General features: G+C 43.6%; 7 protein-coding genes across 7 annotated transcripts; 4 read left to right on the top strand and 3 right to left on the bottom strand.

Annotated features, from left to right (window-relative positions):
- Positions 1-32: 32 nt before the first annotated feature.
- Positions 33-1,027, top strand: BDB00DRAFT_961233 (phosphoesterase family-domain-containing protein; the record flags this gene model as incomplete). Its single annotated transcript, XM_053129729.1, has 3 exons — positions 33-524; positions 622-656; positions 730-1,027. The coding sequence occupies 3 exons, from the start codon at positions 33-35 to the stop codon at positions 1,025-1,027; spliced, it is 825 nt and encodes a 274-aa protein (XP_052976468.1).
- A 1,893-nt stretch (positions 1,028-2,920) lies between these two features.
- Positions 2,921-3,956, top strand: BDB00DRAFT_884221 (uncharacterized protein; the record flags this gene model as incomplete). The annotated part of the gene is made up of 2 exons (XM_053128311.1): positions 2,921-3,572; positions 3,676-3,956. 2 exons carry the CDS (start codon positions 2,921-2,923, stop codon positions 3,954-3,956), a joined length of 933 nt encoding a protein of 310 aa, XP_052976467.1.
- A 931-nt stretch (positions 3,957-4,887) lies between these two features.
- BDB00DRAFT_726575 (integral membrane protein S linking to the trans Golgi network-domain-containing protein) lies at positions 4,888-5,411 on the bottom strand (the record flags this gene model as incomplete). The annotated part of the gene is made up of 2 exons (XM_053118253.1): positions 4,888-5,271; positions 5,358-5,411. Coding segments are annotated over 2 exons (438 nt in total), but the record flags the coding sequence as incomplete, so codon positions are not given.
- Positions 5,412-5,484: 73 nt separating this feature from the next.
- On the bottom strand, positions 5,485-7,524 carry BDB00DRAFT_838755 (alpha/beta hydrolase fold-domain-containing protein). Its single transcript, XM_053124657.1, has 4 exons — positions 6,692-7,524; positions 6,399-6,619; positions 5,979-6,281; positions 5,485-5,892 (listed from the first exon to the last, which is right to left on the bottom strand). The coding sequence occupies exons 1-4, from the start codon at positions 7,449-7,451 to the stop codon at positions 5,668-5,670; spliced, it is 1,509 nt and encodes a 502-aa protein (XP_052976465.1). The 5' UTR covers positions 7,452-7,524; the 3' UTR covers positions 5,485-5,667.
- Positions 7,525-7,633: 109 nt separating this feature from the next.
- Positions 7,634-9,481, bottom strand: BDB00DRAFT_838754 (ankyrin repeat-containing domain protein). The gene is made up of 4 exons (XM_053124656.1): positions 9,208-9,481; positions 8,985-9,054; positions 8,766-8,873; positions 7,634-8,667 (listed from the first exon to the last, which is right to left on the bottom strand). The coding sequence occupies exons 1-4, from the start codon at positions 9,364-9,366 to the stop codon at positions 8,024-8,026; spliced, it is 981 nt and encodes a 326-aa protein (XP_052976464.1). The 5' UTR covers positions 9,367-9,481; the 3' UTR covers positions 7,634-8,023.
- A 1-nt stretch (position 9,482) lies between these two features.
- On the top strand, positions 9,483-13,064 carry BDB00DRAFT_838746 (uncharacterized protein). Its single transcript, XM_053124655.1, has 14 exons — positions 9,483-9,666; positions 9,819-9,870; positions 10,034-10,164; positions 10,289-10,395; positions 10,473-10,526; positions 10,645-10,679; positions 10,862-11,048; positions 11,147-11,210; positions 11,296-11,603; positions 11,689-12,097; positions 12,215-12,353; positions 12,434-12,529; positions 12,625-12,674; positions 12,745-13,064. Exons 1-14 carry the CDS (start codon positions 9,607-9,609, stop codon positions 12,775-12,777), a joined length of 1,725 nt encoding a protein of 574 aa, XP_052976463.1. The 5' UTR covers positions 9,483-9,606; the 3' UTR covers positions 12,778-13,064.
- A 3,888-nt stretch (positions 13,065-16,952) lies between these two features.
- BDB00DRAFT_931370 (CP2 transcription factor-domain-containing protein) lies at positions 16,953-19,525 on the top strand (the record flags this gene model as incomplete). The annotated part of the gene is made up of 5 exons (XM_053129037.1): positions 16,953-17,384; positions 17,464-17,498; positions 17,645-17,878; positions 17,978-18,346; positions 18,417-19,525. Exons 1-5 carry the CDS (start codon positions 16,990-16,992, stop codon positions 19,523-19,525), a joined length of 2,142 nt encoding a protein of 713 aa, XP_052976462.1. The 5' UTR covers positions 16,953-16,989.
- Positions 19,526-19,857: the final 332 nt, after the last annotated feature.

Raw genomic sequence — 19,857 nt, 5'->3', positions numbered from 1 at the left:
TTTCTTCTGTTCCAGGTAAAGAGTGAACAGTAATGCTAATAGCTACCTTTCTGTTCTCCGCTCACATCGCCCATCGATCTTACATACCAAAAGGTTCAACCTTCCCAAACCGGAATTTTTTACATGCGGCTACTGCTGGCGGTGTCGTCGATAACACGATTCCCAAGCTCGGTTATCCATTAAAGACAATCTTCGAAGCACTGGACGATACCAATGTTAGTTACGGGATTTACTCGGCTTCCCCCATGCCATCAACGTTGTTATTTCGTTATTTCCGCTCGCCATTCAGAAGCCCTGGGAAAGGTATGGATGAGTTTTACCAGGCTTGCAAAAGTGGTACTCTGCCATCCTATGTGTTCCTTGAGCCTGCCATGTATGGTATAGATGAGCGGCTACGCAACGACCAGCATCCGCATGCAGGCGCGTTCTACGATATACGACGAGGCGAACGGTTTTACAAAGAAGTTTATGAAGCGTTGCGAGCAAGTCCCCAATGGAACGATATGCTATTTTTACTTGTTTGGGTATATTTCTTATTGATTTTCCTTCTACAGAACTGGTTCCTGTTGTTTCGTCGTCGTGATGAGTAATAATAACCGAGTTACTGTCATTGTTTCACAGGATGAACATGGCGGATTTTATGATCATGTACCACCGTGAGTTGTATGCTGGTCTACCGGGTGGTGTATCGAAGTAGATAAAGAAGAGTACTTACCGACAATAACGTAGACCCAATAACGTGCCGAATCCTGATGGAATCACGCATCCCACATTTGACTTTACGCGTCTTGGTATACGTGTTCCTGCCGTTTTTATATCACCCAGGATTCCTCGTGGCATGCTAGCACCAAAATCCGATGTATTTGAACATTCGTCCGTCTCAAGTACCATCCATGAGCTGTTCAGAACGCCCTATTTGACAAAGCGTGATGCTGTTTCAAAGCCATTTCACGCCTATGCCAACTTGACCGAGCCGCGCACCGACTGTGTGGTCACTTTACCGGAACCAGCTTACTACATGTCGTGAGAAAGGAACAGTACAACAACAAGCCGCTGTTCAGCTTCTGCGTGGCTATTTAATTTCTCGATAATGATAGTGCTTTGATAATAAAGTATCCGGCTCATTGATGATACTATATGGTTACATTAATAGCACTGAAGAAAATTATTTGAAGTTACATAGTGCTTGTACATTTTTTAGTATGCAGTGCATACTTTATTGGATGACTATTCCCCCTGCGTGCTTGAAATTACTTTTACTGAGAATGCAACGATCAGTATCAAAATTCGGGAAAAAAAGCTGATCATAGTTGTGCATAGTGTAGGTACCAAGTATAGTTTTGTCATGGCTCAGAAAGCGAAATTATGCTCTGTCAAGGATAAGCTTTTTTGGGCGTGTACATTCATTGAGCAAGTTGAACACTTCTGTAGTACTGCTATCACTGTGTGCAAGGTATAGGTAGACAGTCATAATAGCATAGATAATCACGTCTCACAGACTACTGCTGATACAGTAGTAGATCGGCTGATGATGCACACCGATCCCAGTTTTCGGTCCTTCACCTACGCTCTCCTTAAGTATCATGTCATTTAATCTGCCATCAATGTTTGATATGTAGATCTATGACTTGATTGAGCTAAATTATTCTTGTCGCAGCGATGCAGTTGATCGATATACTACTATGCTACTAAATATCATGCGTGGTGCTTTTCTTCTTCAACTAACTGAGCATTTTATTTGTGCTCAGATAGCTGAATCCGAACTACCGCGCACCCAATAAGGTACGACTGCCTGCGTCCACAAACTGCCTCCCCCCCCCACCCCATGGGGACCGTCAGCGTCGCGGAAGAGTTGAACGAGCACTCGGGTAAAAATTTCTGTCCACCCAAAAGGTGACATTGTACGCTTTATGGTCATTGACAAACTTCTGCGGCAGAACCAAAGCAAGCAAAGAAAAAAATTGTGCCTTTGGTTATTTAAAAGAAAACTATGTGCTTACATACATTCTGGAAATAACCGGTACAATCAGCGGCCTATTACGTAGCCACTAGGATAAAAACACACTTATTTGCCACCCACCATACTCTAAACGTAATGTATGATACTGTCTATGCAAACTTAAAAAAAAGGCGTACATGACAAATATGTCATTGCATTTGCTTGTATCAGATAACGGACACTTGGACCTAGGGCAACAAGGAACACTTGTGCTCGTTTGATCAGATACTATACTTACACACAAACACAAAGTATGTAATGTGCACACGCTGTATACAACGTATTCCCGAACTCCCTCAAGTCAGCAGCGACGGTTGCAGCGGTTTTCTGTTTATAGGCAGATCCCCAAAACAGAGCTACTCCAAATAAAGCGAGGGGCACAGAATTGCGTCGTTTCTATTTCTTCTTCATAATTCTTACACCTCTTGTCTACTTCTTTGGCTTCTTGTATGCTTTCATAACATTCTCACACTCTCACACACGGACTGGCTCTTGTGTTTTATATTTATTTTACTATACATGCCTGATTCACAACAGTCTCCTGAAAATAATAACAACAATAATAATTATACCGTAATGCCATCGTGCTGTCTCCTGTCGACCACGACCACCACGACACCAATGACCAACAACGAGCAATATTCTCGGACCCCCGATTGTGACGAGTGTCGCCGTGAATCCGGCGAGAATAATGTGCAGTATTCAACTGAAAAATCGTATACACCCTCCACCACCTCAGATTGCGAGATTTGTACTTCTCAACAAGAACAACAGCACGAACAACAGCAACAAGCAGCGTCACAACAACCCGACCAAGATTGCTGCGCTGATTGCTGTCCACTCGCTGCAGCCGAATCGCAACAACAACAACAGCAGCAGCAGCAGCAGCAACAGCCCATTTCTGTGGAATCCGCGGTAGAAATGACGACTGTTGCTACTGCAAGTGTTGATCCTTCAACAGCAGTAGCTGCAACTACAACTTCAACGACACCTACGACACCTAGCACTAGCAGTACGGCACCTAACACTAGCAGTACAACACCTATCGCTAGCAGTACAAAACCTATCACTAGCAGTACAACGCCAATACCAACGACAGCAGGTAAAAAACGCAAAGCAAGCGAAACAGAAAATGACGAAAATCACGAAGACGAAAACTACAACGACCAAGACGAAAACGACGAAATACCTCGCACGTGTGAATGGGCAGCATGCGCAGAAAGCTTCCCCACGTTAGACGACCTAGCACCACATTTGTTCAAGAATCATCTCAACAGCCGATCGACGGTCGATTTCCATTGTCGGTGGGGGACGTGCACTGTCACCTTTGATGGATCGGATGCCCTGCTGAGTCATTTGACGAACCATTTAGGCCAGCGGTTTATTCACGGCTGTCGCTGGATAAACTGTGGTCAGCGGTTTACTACCTTTGATGACCTAACATGTCATTTGTCTGAAGACCACGTGGGCACTGGCCGAAGCGAATACATTTGCGGATGGGACAACTGCGATCGTGAAGGAAAGAGGTTTGCTCAGAGACAAAAGCTGATGCGCCATATCCAAACACATACCGGTGAGTTTTCGGTCTCTATATCAATATGGATGGCGCCATATTTCAAAATTATCGACAGATTTTAACCTCAAACTATATGCATGTGTGTCTGTCTGCTGGATAGGCGACAAACCGTATCAATGTATACTATGTAAAAAGCGCTTCTCTGAGTCAAGTATAATGACACAGCACATGCGTACACATACCGGCGAAAAACCTTACAAATGTCCTGAGAAGGGCTGTAGCCGGCAATTCTCCATTTCCGGCGCTCTGACGATCCATCGTCGTGTACATTCTGGCGAAAGGCCTTTTACCTGTAAATATCAAGGCTGCGACAAGAAGTTTGCTGAAAGCAGTAATTTAACTAAACATGTACGTGTGCGGCGTGGTTTCTGTGCTCTTTAAAGAAAGAACAATCATTTGCTACTGCTAGCAATAGATCTTGAGTTTCACTGACGTCTCTTCTGTATTTGGCATAATAGATGCGTGTACATACCGGCGAAAGACCGTTTCGCTGCTCTGTTTTCCCGTGTGCCAAGTCATTTTCTAGACCTGATCAAGTATCTCGTCATATCAAAACGCATGAACGGCAGTCTCAGAGACATAAGCGACAATAACAGTTTGTCAGCACACCCTCCCCTTTCCCCCCCACCTTCTCTCACATTTTGAGAAACACATTTAACCGTATATCCCTTCATAATCATTTTTTCTGTAAAGCTTTCACTGAATCCTACTCCTCCGTTTATAAACCTCCTCCTTCTTCCCTAATTCTTTCATTGAACATATTACAACCATACTTGCACACACACACTTAACACATACACCTTATCTGATTTTCCCTCTAGCTCTCTGTTTGAATTGGTAGTAGTAATAGATTAGTACAGATTGCTATTATCAATTTGAGCAATAACAAAATTAACATGTTATATAATATATTTACAAAACAATTTTTTGTTTTTTAATTTCCATCCTGTTGATCCACATCATGTAAAGGTATATTCTCGTATCGCTTTCCTTTGTTATTAGTTGTTGCTGATGATGATGCTGTACTCCTTGCGGCTCGTTGAGCTCCGTGTAATAGAACCTTTTTAGCTCTGCCAACTACACGAGTCAATGGCGCTTCTTCTTGCTCATCGTCTTCATTCATCGTCACAGGATCGTCTCCTCGAGGATCAGATACCTTGCGCTTTTGCTTTTTGCCAATATGAACCCAATCGACATTATTATCCGAATCTGCTTGTACTTCTTGAATCTCTGTCGATGATGAAGATGAAGCGGACGTTTCCTGTTGTTGTTCTTCTGCCGTTGATCGTTGTTGTTCCTTTTTAGGTACCATGATTGGCTCCATTTCGCGCCGCATACACGCCCACTCGCCACCCAACGTCATCAATATCGCATTCATGATTTGTAGAACCCACCATGGGCCGCAGGTAGGAAAATGGCCTGTATGGATCCATACAAACACAGTATGGATAAAATGGAGCGTAAGAACAAAATCAAGCACGAGCTTGGCTCGTTGCACAAGAAACACCAGGACGGATATATTAATGGCAGCATTGACAAGCCAGACGAGTGCCAGCGTCCAGCCGAACACAGTGTCGGTTCGAATTTCGGAATCGTCGAGAATGGCGTCAAGTGAAAGTTCGCCCCCGGTTAATGCAAGTGCAATGAGTAAAAGTAAGCTGATGAATATGTAATAGAGCGATTGTAATGAGACAATCTATTTGCCAATGCAAATAGAATAACAACGATTAAAGGTCTTGCTATTATACATGAGCAGGTTTGGATAAAAATGATAGTATGTACTTGAGCGATTATAAGTATGGGATCCCATCCTGTCGCCCGAAATGACGATTGTGCCATTGTGTGGTGAGAGAGAAAGAGAAAATGAAGGTGAGCCTTGAGAAGAATATGTACAGAGTGGAGAAATGGAGTTGTGTTACCCAGCACGTTTATTTCAGTCAAATTTACTCAATTGGAAAGCTGGCAACTTTCACGCTGGAAACTTTATAAATATTAAGTAGGATGGTAGGTTTACAAAGTCAACTAATGTTTAATAGGTAGGCTTAGTGAGCTACTAGGTATATATACATAGATCTGCCTTGTAATGTCGTCTTTAGCCGGGAATGCTATGGAAACGGCGACCCATGGATCGTGGAGTACTCTTTAATGCAAACGGGCCTTCTTCTGCTTGTTGATTCTGCTGGACGACTGTAGGCAACTGGCCACGCGCAGCCCAATTTGCGATCATGGGCATACCATATCGTGCCCACCAACCTACACTTTCTATGGCCTCAGCCGACTTGCCAAATGGGAATGCTTGGAAAACGTGAACCATATCCTACAAACAAATAAGAATTTTGCATGATGGATGACGTTTGTTGGAGGTTGCAGCAGCAACAGCAGCAGATTTAAAACTTTGCTTACCTCATATTCCTCATGGTGTACAAGGGTAGATTTCGATGCAGCAATCTTTTGTACAAGATCGTTGATTTCGTCGCGAAGCGACTCACAGCTTCCGGATTGCAGGACTAATGGTGGCAAATTCTCAAAACTCTCGCTAAAGATTGGAGACACGTAAGGGTGGCGGACCATGTGAGCAGCCTTATCGACACCTAGATAGAGATGTGCAGGATTCATTTCTTCCAGTCGGTCTGGGTTGTTTGGTAAATAGTCGTACAAGGACGCATTGTCCCAGCTAGGATATGAAAATGACAGGTCAACCCAAGGCTGGTACACACATAGAAAATGTAGATTAGCCTATTCAACACCGTCTATAAAAATATTGGCGTGTTTTCGTGTATGTATATCTTTCGAGTCTTTTCTTTTTTATGTACATATACTTACCGAAAGCAGCACAGCGCCTTCCGGTTGAGGTAAACCATGATCACGTAGATAGAGCATCATTGCAAGGGACAAGCCTCCACCAGCAGAGTCGCCCATGATAAGTATGTTCTTTGGCTCAAGACAATATCCATTTTCTGCGTCGATCAGATAGAGGAATGCCTGTACAGCATCGTACAGTCCACTAGGAAACTTGTGTTCAGGGGCCAATCGATAGTTGACAGCTAAAAAGACGCGTCCTTTAAATAAACAATAGGAAAAAAAATCGCGCGTCTTTTTTTTTTAATTTCTATTACCAAAAACGCGTCGCCCAGTTGCTTTACTGATCTTATGAGTGAGCGTGCGATGCGTCTGTGCACTCATGGCACAATAAGCGCCTCCATGAAGATAAAAGACAATTTTCTCGGGCGATCGTGTTCGCAACACCAATGCCGAGCTCTGCTGGGTATAGTTACTCGATGCTTCTTCTTCGCTGTCTTTTCGATCCGCACCTGGATGAATGACACTCTGGCAACGATCCCAAATCGTACCGGCCGACATCCATTCGACCTCGAGCATGCGTGAGCCATCCTCACTCTTGTCCATTTTTCTGAGGATACCACGCAAGTTGCGACGACGAACACGGAACGATCCGTCCTGCGTTTTCGACGTGAGTGGCGTCAGCCATGTGGGTGCGATCAACATAAAACGCCAAAACTCAAGACTGTGTGTCAGTGTCTGGTCCCTGAACGATTGCAAAAAGGCCATCACAACGGTCTGTTGGATGTTCCAATGCGGCTTTTTGCGCTGAACAAAGAAATGAGACCACACTTCGGTAGCCAGCCGGCCGAGGTTCGTTGGAATGTGCAGAGCTGTCTTGTAGAGTTCTTGTACAACGATGGGAAGCGTTTCCTTGGTGAGGCGAACGCTGTTCTTGACTGCTGTTGTTGTGGACGTGGTAGTCAGGGCATGTTGCGCTTCACTATAAGGTCGACAGCAACCTTCGGTTGTACAGGTCGTCGTCGTCCACATCATGGCTGTGGTGGTGGTGGTGGTTGTCGCAGTGGACAGCATCATTGTTGTACTAAACAGCAACAAAAAGAAGGGGTACGGGAAAGTAGCGGGAAAAGAAACAAACGAGCTAGGAACCCTGCAGTTTTTTGGATAAATATACGACATATGCAAGTTTCTCTTTCTCTTTGCCCCACACACAATCATATGAAAACAATACCACACGTGAGCAGGTGTATAGTACTAGGTATGCCATTTTCACTAGTAGTATCTGGCCAAACGCTGTTGTCCTCATCAGTTTCACCAACCCCAAGCTATGACGCCTTGTGTGCTACGCAATCAACCCTTTTCTTGCACTGTACTTTTTTTTATGCTACTACTTGCAAAATAATAACTCCATTGCTTTGTAGCGACTTTTTCATATATTACAAAAATATGATACATTGCTTGTTACAGACAGAAAAGGAGAGCAATGAAATTATACACGCTGTCATCATGTTACTACCAAGTAGTCGGCAATGTCATGATGGTTCCATATGCCAGCTAGGTGTTTTTTTTTACCCCACACAAAAAAGAAAATAGGTTATACAAATATTTCTTTTTCAGGAAATCTCACGATCTCTCTATTATAATTTAAATTATACGCAGACAAACCGTTGCTTACCGATGTCTTGTGCTGTCCGGCCTTGTTTATCCCGGCGATTCCGTCGTGCTAGTTCATGTTGCACCAGAAACGCAACGATGGGAAAATGTCCCTGACGGGCTGCATGCATTAATGGCGTCCACTCGTCCCATCTGTCAGGCACGTCCCAGCAATCGACGTTGACCGCAACGATCTGATGGCTGATATCTTTGGACTTTGCAGTTGTTTGATTTTGTTCGTCATCAAACAAGAGTTCAAGTACGTCCAGATGACCCACCATGGCAGCATGGTGTATCACGTTCCGACCGATCGAGTCGGTTTGGTTGGGGTCGGCTCCTTTATCCAAAAGAAACCGTACCAATGGCAGATTTTGTGACACAGCCGCGTCTTGCAAAAGGCCCCGTCCAGATTTATCCCTATGTGCCAAACTACTACCACTACCACTACTGCTATTGCTGCTGCTGCTGCTGCTGCTGTCATTCACGTGGTCAAAAAGAAAAGTGGTGATATCATACGAAACTTGGGGTCCGTAATCACATAAAGCTGCTGCTATCTGGATCGGTAGGCGCCCGGACTTGGTTGCTTTAGTGATTGATGTGGGTGACCGTTGTGCAATGTATTTGGAGGTTTCCACATGTCCTTGAGCAAATCTTTGTTTTAGCATATAATATGCACACAGAAGGAATGGAGTTTCCCCTCCATAATTGTTCTGCTCCGAAAAATTCTTGTTTACTTACCATGCTGAATTGCCAGATGAAGTGCCGTTCGTCCGTCCTTATTGCATAAATCGAGATTGGCACCTGCCTTTTCCAGGATTTTAACCACATCCAATCGACCCTTCAATGCTATTTCCATATATAATCAAAGAGGGAAAGGATGTTTATTGTTGTAAACCCGGGTCGCATATACCATCATGTGGAAAAATAAAAAAACCACCTTTCTTATTCCTTGCCTACCTGCAATCATTGCCGGTGTCCAGTCGCCACGTTTAAGCGCATTGACGTCGACGTTGCATTCATTGACAATGTAAGAAACACATTCTGCTGAATCGATCGCTTCATGGAGCGGCTGTCGACCTTTGGAAATAAAATTGAGTTGCTTAGGGGCCAATAATTTTTTTTTTTTTTGGAACATACCGTGTTCGTTGACTGCCGAAAAATCCGCACTGTGTTCTTCCAGAATACGCAAAACCTCTAACGAATGCGCTCGTGCTGCGAAATGAACCAGTGCATCACCATGACAGTCTACCGAGTGGATAGCACTGGATAGTTCGCCTTTGGATTTCAGCTCTTTTAAAATGGGGCGGATTTTTTCTGGCGAATGGACCCACTTGTGCATAGTTTTGTTTTTTGGTAGGGTGTGTTGTATATATGTCAAAACCTAAATGAATTCAAGCATAACCGCAACAGAAACACCCAACGGAGTTAGGCTGTAGGGTTAGGCTAAACCCACCCCCAAACCCCCCACCCCTCTCCTCCCCCTCCATCCTTCACCCGCGCACTCGTTTTTCTTTTCTAAAGCTGTGGTGTCTTTTTTTTTTTCCTTTAAAAAAAAGTGATACAAGATAATACTTTGCCAATGCAAGTCGCCTCATCAACAAACGCCACGTCATTTTGTGTAGAATGCCGAGATCAAGAGGTGAATTATAGCAAACAAACCATACTAAATTGTTTTGAGCTTTATCATTCTTTCCCTTCCTTTCTCCAATATAAACTCTCTCCCGATCGCGATCCGAACCCAACACGATTAACTTTTTATTTCTCTTTCTTGGATCCATATCGGTTTTTTAGGCATCTGTATTCTGTGAACAATGCGATGAGGACTTTTGTGAAGTATGCCACGGTAAGGGAGCGATTCATGGTGTAGTTTTTCTTTAACAAAAGTAGAGAACGTTTCTTGGCGGGGATCGTCAAACGTCCTTTTTTTGTTATATATTAAAACTGACAGTTGCTTGGATTATATGCTGGTTTCGCGGGTGTGTGGGCTGTTTTTTTTCATTATACAGCAATGCTGCATCGCACGGGCAACCGACGCAAACATACTGCAAAGAATCTAAGAGTACAAGCCGCGTCAGATACTAATGGAGTTAAGGGTGCTGCATCGAGTCATTCGACAGGTGGAGCTGGATCCATCAAGGTTTGTTGTTTTTTTTTATGAGGAATGGAGAGAGAGAGAGGCTTTGGGAAAGGTGAATTGAGAAAATAAAAAATGGGATATATGCTAACCCGGGGGTTGGGAAACTCGATGCCTCTTAAATTAGGGAGCTGATGATATGGATGAAAAGACATTAAGCGCAGCGATGGAACTTGATGGTACAGTAATAAATAACGGCGCAGGAGCAACGCTCGGACAGTGGATGGAAAAAAGGTAAACGCACATTGCAGAATCTAATGGTTATGAGCGGGGCGTATGAGAATACTAAATAGCAATGGTGTGCGCAATAGAGCAAAGTTTGTTCCATTACGACTTGATGCGCATGAGCGGAATTTATTACGACTGTAAGTTTTTGTGGTGCGTGCAATGGATGAATGGGGGGCTATGCATGAAAAATCAGAGGTAAAGATGGGTTGAGGGTCTTTATATGTATGGTAAAACTCTTCCTTTATTTAAATTTAGCTTAGAGGCAGCATTGAACGTATCAGAATACACTGGTAAGTGATTGGGAGTAGGTCTTGGTGGTGGGGGGTTGTAAGGATGGAACTAGTGCAAGGGGAGGGGGTGGGGGGAAAAAGAGAAAGAAGAGGAAAGACGGGAAATGTGTGATTTTTTTGACAAATGATGGTATAAGAGTAAACACCAAAGTTGACAATTCCATACATTTTTCCACAAAAAGACAAAATCGATATCCTTTCGTATGCCAACAAGGCCAGACGTATTGTGACTCAAATCCGCGATCTATGTGCTATCATCTCGGGTCTGTTAGTTGCTGGTGACTACAAACTGGGTGATCAGCTCTTTTCTGGAAACAGTGTCAAGCAGAACGAAGCGTTTTTCCAACAAGTCTTTGAAGTGGGAAGACGGTAAGATCTTGGGAGGATTCGAGGGGAAATCTGAAATTTTTATTTAATTTTGTGCATGAATGTTGTACTGGGAAACTAAAAAAAAATATCATCCATAGTCACAAGATCATGAATCCTGAAAAAATGCGATCGACCTATGGCAAGCTGATGTACATGTTGATGGTAAGTTTTCTACCTATTTCAAATGTATCTTGGAATGAATACTAAGTTTGCAAGACAATTGTACGTGGGGTGGGGGTACTTTTAGGATTCAGTGATACCAGAAGTAGAGGATAGCCTTGGGTTCTCATGTGTGATTCCTATCAAAACCGTGTTTGAATATCTCAAAGCAAACGATTGTTTGGAACTGTTGCATGACGACATGGTTGCCCTAGCAACGCGTGAAATTGCTCAAGAATTCAAGAGCAGAGCACAAATCAATGCTGAAGTCCAACGGAAAAAACGGGCGATTGAAGCATTGAGCGAGAAATATGCGAATGAACGGGTTTCCAAAGATGATATTGCACGCTGTCTCGCATCCTTATCTGATAATCACGCCTATCTCAAATCAAATCGGTGGGTTTACAAAAACAAGATAGGAAGAGAGAGAGAGAGAGAGAGGACGACGCATCTAACAATCTTTTCTTTTCTGATATTAAAGCGACCCTTGTGACAAAATGCTAAAATACCTATCAAAATACTTTAACCCATCCAAATCCGAGAGCGGATACTCATTAGCCATTATGGCCGGGCGCCACGGACATCGATTGACACACACTCACTCAACACAATATGCCTACGTTCACCAATCCTTATGTTTGTGGCGTGAAATAGTCCACGAGATGTACATGTTATGGAGCTTATCAGACGAAGACTTGTTGTCTTTTAATCCGTATCGCTTGACAAACACCGGTCAAGGGTTACAACGTATCCAGCAATGTCGTGGGATTGGTAGCGCTATGCACAAGATTCTCAACCGGGCACAAAAGAAGAGTGGATCATGGGTCGGTAGTAGCGTTGTCCATTTGGGCGATCGTAACGTACCCAATGCTTTCATGTTCATTGACAAGGTAAAGTGTTTGTTCTATAAACAAAAAGGGGAAACGAGGGTGGAATGCAACGAGGGTAGCAGTAATAAAAAAAAAAAGGAGGATAGAAAAAAAAAACTGACTTGAATGTAACACCAGTATAATCAAGTTTCCCGAATCCTGACACCGATCGTGAACACATTGGATCGGATAGACTCGTTGCTGGAAGACTCGGCCATAGCAGCATACCTCGATGAAACCTATGGTGGTGTGGATCAGTGTAAAAAAGACATTCTTTGTAAGTTTTTTAAATCTGACTACCTACCTAGCCCCCCTATCAGCCCTACAGCTTATAGTGTCGACCCTCCCAAATTTTAGATGATTTCTTCCGGTTCGGCTTTGATGGATCCGGTGCCGATAACTATTTCGATGCTGGTAGCTGTATCGATGGTCGACTCACATCTGCATGGAACTGTAAGCTTTCTTGATAGTCTGTTATTCCTCCCCTCCCCCCCGCGCAGGTTACACATTGAGTAGGGTTTTTAACGCTTTCTTTTAATTAACATTAGGGTGTTCACACATCGAAAAGAAGAAATTCTTTCCCATTTTCTTATTGACTGTGAGTAGATATAACTTTCATTGATTGAATCTGGACTAAATGCGACCCGAAATCTTTTTATAATTTGTAGAGTTTTATTGGTTTCGATGGTGGTGGATGGTAGTAGTAAGCTTTGATGATGTGTGACTCATGAAGCCCTGATGCAACAAAAACAAATCTTTTCGCTATCCCACCCCTCCCCTCTCCCACCATCCTCAATACTCTAATACAGTAGATTTCTCTCTTTTTCCAATGAGAAAAAAAAGTGCGTGTTTGCGTTAGATTAGATACATACATTAACACTCGCCTACAAAGAAAAAAACAAATAAACTTGCTTAATAAGAACTCATACACTTTTTTTTCTTTTTGTACTGCTTTCTATGTTGCAACTGCAGGAAAAGCATGTATGAGGAGAATGGGCCTGCGACATGTATTCATATTAACATAAGTATATATAATATGCGGGTGATCTGAACGCATAGGATGTAGTCATATCTCCTTCCCAAGGAGATAACGTAATACATATTGTAGAAAAATATAAAGTGGTTGTTTCTGTGGGGATATATAATGCTGGTATTATTAAGAGTTGTAGTGGTATTAATATCATTCTCTTGTCTAAAAATAAGCCAGAATCTGTGAATGCACATGCCTTGCAGCTTGTATCTACAAAAGAGAGTTAGCTAAAAATTCAGAATAGAACCGAGTGAAGTTTATCCTTGTTTTTGCATTTTCCTGTTGTCGAAGAATACTTTATTGTTGAGAATCATAAAAAAGTATGATCAGCCTGTAAATGAAAACACGGGGGGGGGTGGAAGGAGGAGGAAACAAGAGAGAAGAGAAGGAAAAGGGATGTGCTTTGAAAAAGATCGACGTTCAGGAGGAAAGGTGACAGCAGCAACGGTACTCTGCAGTATAGAGTTGGGTCTAGCAAATCAGTGAGTGTACTGTACATAGAAAGAGTGTGTGTGAGTTGAACAATTCGCAGGCCGTCGTGGAAAGTTTCCGTATATAGCACACTATATATATATAAAAAAGAAACAGTGTACAAGACATATTGGGGCGAAAAAGCAGGCTTACATGTTGTTGTTGTTGTTTCTTTTGTCGCTAAGCTTTTGCATAACTTATACTGCTTGTTGTGTGATACATACACAACGATTTTGTGTCACCTACTTGCAAAAGAAAGAAACAACTTTTTTAGAGTTTTCTTAAGGGTGGCTATCTAAAAATGTGATAGTGTGTGGGCTAAATTGAGGCATAAAGGCGACCGGTAAAGGTCGGTGCGACCGATTCCGACTTGAACTATGATGCCCAGCTGTTATGAGTAAGGAGTCTGTATTATTATTATTATTATTATTATATTATAGAGTTGATGTAACGCAAAAAGGAAAGTGCGTTCATGATGCCATTGCTGGGAGGGTCGTGCATCCCAAAAATGGTGTTCTATAAGCGCACAAAAACGTAATATGTATGGCTTTGAAAAGGAGTGGTCTTTGACTCAAAGAGCAGCAGCAGTAGTTGTGATAGTTAGAATATGCACTTAACACTATCATACTAGCTGTTGTGCGGTCACCTTTTCTTTGCTTGATTTTATGGAATAGTATTAGACAAGTTCGCGAGGAGCTATAATAAAGAGACAGGAGACGCGACTACTTGATGATGATGATGATGATGATGATGATGATGATAATGATGATGTGGTGGAGGTGGTCGTATCAAGAAACAGACAGGCAGGGTTAGAAAGTCTCAGTGCTGAATAAGTAGTGTATTATAGCTATCATCGGTACCAGAAAGGAGACTGTTCAACTCAGCAAGGAAATAGAAAAGCTACCATAGTAGTGGAACCAAAAGTATACCGCTGAGCCCTAATGAGTCCTCTTGCCTCATTCTATCATTTTTCACTATGCACCTATGGACGCCACCGACCATTGTCGGAGGATCACCGCAACCCCCTTCTCTCACATATTCTGGGCATTTGCATATTAGTTAGGCAAGAAGTGAGGTTAAAAGCTCCCTGTGCATAAATGTATAGCAAACACAATGTGTGTGTCGTTTCAACCCAACTTTTGCGAGAATTAAAGAGTTGGTGTGTGTCTCTCTCTCTCCTCGTTTATCTTTTGGTGTTTGATTCTTCTCCCCCCTCTAATTCTGTCTTGTACGCATGCTCCCTGAAGAGGAAGAAGAAAAGAAACGATTGTTTATATTTTATGACGTAAAGTATCATTTAGAGATAAATAGACCGTGCTCGAGACTATCGGCTCCCTTTTGCTGGGACTGTTTTGAGTATAGCTTTAATGAGGACAGAGTTGGTTCAAGCTTTGCTATCATATACCCCACCCTCCTCTTGTTGGACGGGCGATCGGATGGGTCGCCAAACACAATACAGCATATAGCATATAGCAGCAATAGGTGTGGTGGTACAACAAGTTATTATTACATACACTGCTTGTTATAAGGCATTGTGTATGTATGGGGAAGCAAGGACAGCAGCACCTCCTTAATATATATTTCTGTGGGTTCGAGTGGCTACGGGTTGGCTCCTTTATCTTTTTTTTTTCTTTTGAAAGAAAAGAACCCCAATGCAATTTTTCCTTTCGAACAGATATCCGACTCCCGTAAAACATGCACTTATTCAGCATCAGCAGTAAGCAGCCAAGAGCACCGTCTTCTTCTTCTTCTTCTTCTTCTTCGTCTTGCTAGAAACACGCAATTTTTAGCAGCAGAACTTTTTCCAAAACCCCCCCCCCCCCAAAAACACAGCCCACAAAAACCCCCTTCCCTCCTTACACTCTGGCCCCCCCCCCACCCACCCCAATTAACACATATGCCAATAGAGCACACCCCCTCCCTCCCTTGGTAGATACCACCTCCATCGCGTCAATTGCGTGAACAAGAGTCAAAAGGACTTGTTTGCATAAACTGTTTTCACCCCACTGGCCATCATGCAAAAGAGGGACAAAAACGCAAATATTTATATTTGGCCATGATAGACAATGACACATACACACACACACATAGCTTGCAATTGAGCTATAAAAGTGGATGTAGGTCCAGGCTTATCTCTACCACTGCGCTTTCGTATGCCAAAGATTGCGATTGAGTGTCTTGACAGATCAATGATCGCCTCTCCCCCCCCCTCCCTCTTTTTATCGCTCTCTCGTTCATACTTAGCCAGCCCTCCTTCCGTCCTGTCTTGATAAACCCCCCCAACCCCAACCCCCTCTTATTTCATACAGTTTGATGGCACGATTGATGTCCATTGTCCATATATATCCGACCGGCTTGATTCTGCCTTCCTGATCGGTTCTGCGTTGTGTTGGGCTCGCCGTTGACGGCCGACGATGTGGTGGATGATGGAAAAGAACGCCTCCTTAGCCCTCATGCTTTTTGTGTAAGAAGAAGGACGACCCCACCAACTTGGATTCTATCTCTCTCTCTATCTCTCTGTTGAGTTGAAGAGCGTTTACTGCTATTAACCTCAGGTGAATACACACCCACTGTCATTAACATCTTTATAATTATTATTATAATTATTATTATTATTATTATTATTATTTTCGTCAACTCATGTGCTTTTTATTTTTTATACTCACTCCGCTCTATGCTTTCTTACACGTCCTTTCCCTTTTCCATCTTCCCCTTTTCTCTCTCCAGATCACACGCGCACGTACACACACACACACACACACACACCTCATACGCACCTCTCATTGAATTACGTTCTTTGAAAAAGGGCATCTTTACTCGATTAGCCTATTGGAAACTACTTGAGACAACGGGAAAGTCTCTCTCTCTCTCTCTTTCTCTTTTTCACTTACAACTCCTTGTGACGTTATATTTGTCAATCGTACATCATTCGCATAATTTTATATAAAAACCTGCCTCTTTAAGCATCAATCAATTTCACACCTCCACTTTTTTTCCCTTTCCCTTTCCACTTTCTTTACTCACTTTCTCTCTCTCTCACACACACACACACACACACACATTCTCTTTGCGTACACACTCGCATACGACACTAAAGAAAGAAAAAAGTAGTCTACTGTTTTATTTTTAGCATATCTCATCGGCATCATCCATCCTTCAGCACACAAAAAGGGTAAATGATTGTTTATATTATGTTGTCCCTGTCCAAACATTGGGCTGCATTCCTTCATCAGATATATACTCACTCACTTCTTTCCGTCTGGTTCTAGTTCCCCACCTCCCCCCCATTCTATCATCGTAATCAGCATCACTACTACTACTACTACTACTACCACTCTACTCATCGCAGCTAATCATCCTCTCACTGCTACAAATCAACCACAATAACAGCCAAATTTACCACCTATCTTAAATGATGATCCAGCCCCAACAAGACGCCTCACAGCAACAACAACAACAGCAGCAACAGAAGCTTTATCACAATCGAGCCGTGTCACTCAACTATCCTCTCTCTGCCAACGGCATGGATCGACCGTGGCGACACGCAGCCACACCTCCGATGCTTCCTGCTATGGCCTACGGCTGCATGTTCAATGACGGATGGAGCAGTCCCCAAGAATACCTATCAAGCTCAAGCAGTGGTAGCAGCAGCAGTAGCAGCAGCAGCAGCAGCAGCAATAACGGAAGCGCCTCCGCCACTGCCACCATGACACCCTCACCTGTCGATATGGTGCTAGTACACCCTGTCAAAACGGAAGTAGATACGACGGTGACGCCAACAACCACGATGATGTCTTCCGTTGAAATGTAAGTCTCTTTTGTGCAAGCATAGCATAGCATAGCATCTACACATGCAAAATTCTAACTTTAAACGCAAATGTATCAGCCCTGATAGTTTAAGGATCACCGGTATACTTGCTGGTAAGTATTTTCTTCTCTCCCCCTTCTTCTCTATCGCTTTGTCGCCCCCCCCCTCTCTCTCTCTCTCTCTTCAGCCCTCCCCCCAATATGGGTATGCTGCTCCTTGTATACAGCTGTACTCAAATATACGCATTACACTTGGATAGCCCCTACTGCCATTTCACCGAAAACCGACGATGCTCTGATCACCTACTTGAATCGAGGACAACTGTACGCGATCGACCTTAAAGATACACGACCAGAAACTGACGGAAACACAATGATCACTACAACAATCTCAATCACATTCCATGAAAAATCGCACCGACAAGTAGCCAGCAATTATTGGAAGTTTTGGTTAAGTCAGCAACGATCGACAGACGCACGAGCCATTAGTATTGGTAAGTAAATAAGATGATCCTCTTTTTTCCAAAGGGCGAATAGAGAGAGAGAGAGAGAGAGGAGATTTGACCCTTAACGTGTCTCTTTCATCATCATAGATGACACCCATTGCGCGGGTGCTGTTAACCTGCGATTTGCATCGTTTGACCGTATCACATTCGACTGGGATACGCGTCAAGGATCCAGAATCCATGTCCGTTTCCATTGCTTATCTACTGATTTCTCGCGTATCAAGGGCGTCAAGGGCATCCCGCTTCGCATCCATATGGAGCACCGTATCGCACCTCTGTCGGCGTCAACATCATCAGCATCATCATCAGCATCGCCACCAGGAGCAGATGCACTGTCGTCATGCAAGTACGTTGAAGAATCATTCTGCAAAATCAAATTGTTCCGCGATAAAGGCGCTGAGCGCAAGAACAAGGACAATTCCAAGCAATACATGAGACATTGCCAGAAAATGCAAGGTATCTTATCTATAGACATCTATATATATACATACACATGATGACTCAACGTTCTTCTTATGTCATCTAGAAAACGCAAAGGGCGAGCACCAAAAGAATTTGATGGAGCTGATGTACGATCTCCAAAAGCCATTCAGCGTATTCAGTACCATCCCACAGTCACCCCCACTCAAGCACCTCGAACACCTGTCAGGTTGCACGAGTGCCGAGTTTGACGGCTTGTCCCACAGCTATTTCGCTAGCAGTACTGATGTCGGTTTTGGTGGCAACACGACTGGACATATCATCAACACCAACAACGGCAGCACAAGCAGCAGTACTGGTAACAACAATAAGCGCAACAGAGTCATGACAGCCCCATCGGCTTTGTTCCACGGACAGCAGCAGCAGCATCATCCTTCATCGGCGTTTTGCTCGCCATTCCCAGCAGCCTTTGCCACCCCGTCGCCGTGGTCACCCTTTCAATCGCCTGCTGTGACAACGACAGTCGCAACTCCGGGCCCTGGCAGCAGCTACTTTTACATCGAGTCACCCACAAGCATGTACAACTCATCCGTAACCACGCCATTCGACGGCTATGCCACTCACGAACATAAGGATATGATGATGCCACCACCACCACCACCACCGCTGCCTCCATCGAGCCGTCTTTATGGCACCCTTACATCATCGACCACCATGCCTCCACCACCACCTCCTCCTTTACTACTATCCTCTTCGGTTCCTGCTTCTGATGCTGCTGCTGCTGCTGCTGCTGCTGCTGCCAGTACTACTCCACTTGCTCACAATCCAAAGAAACGCACACGCGAAGCTACAAGCGATGCAGCAAGCGGTGAGCTGATGAATAAACGCATGTCGATCCGGACAGGCGAGGACCTAGAGCCGCGGTGGATCGAGCTCCAAGAATTCACAGCACAAGAACTCAAAGCGAAGCTTTGCACGGTACTGTCGCTCCACCCAGACCAAGTCAGCCATATCGTGTGGCGACCCAAGGACAAGTGCGCACTTTCAACAACAACAACAACAACAGCATCGCCACGTAAAAAGTCGAGCAGCCAAGAGATCTTTATCACCATGGATGACGACTTTATTACGCAAGACGTGTTGAACTGGCAACAGCCAACGGCTTCCTGGGAGATCAAGGCTGATGGGACTGTCCGTATTGTGCTGGAAAACTGACTTTAACTCATCTACATTTTTTCTTCTTTTTTTTTTTTTTTATCTTTACAGCGACTGTTACTTTCCTCATCTTCATCTACGCGTGTCATATGCTTTCTATTTCCTCTTCTTCTTCTTCTTCTTCTACACACAATTTCATTCTATATTTTATGCAATCATCCACACCATCTTTTTACTCTCAACAGCATCATCATCATCATCATCAACAACAACAACAACTCCCTCACCCAAAAAGTTTCATCCTTCTTCCCCCCTCCTCCCACATCATGCATATAGTAGCAGTAGTAGTTAAGAATTTCTTACACTCTTTGTTTTTTCTTATGTTGCTCAAA

Source organism: Zychaea mexicana (genome assembly GCF_025766255.1).
Source record: "Zychaea mexicana strain RSA 1403 chromosome Unknown BDB00scaffold_74, whole genome shotgun sequence".
NCBI classification, from domain to species: Eukaryota; Fungi; Mucoromycota; class Mucoromycetes; order Mucorales; family Lichtheimiaceae; genus Zychaea; species Zychaea mexicana.
This window is presented reverse-complemented; position numbering and strand designations above follow the sequence as displayed.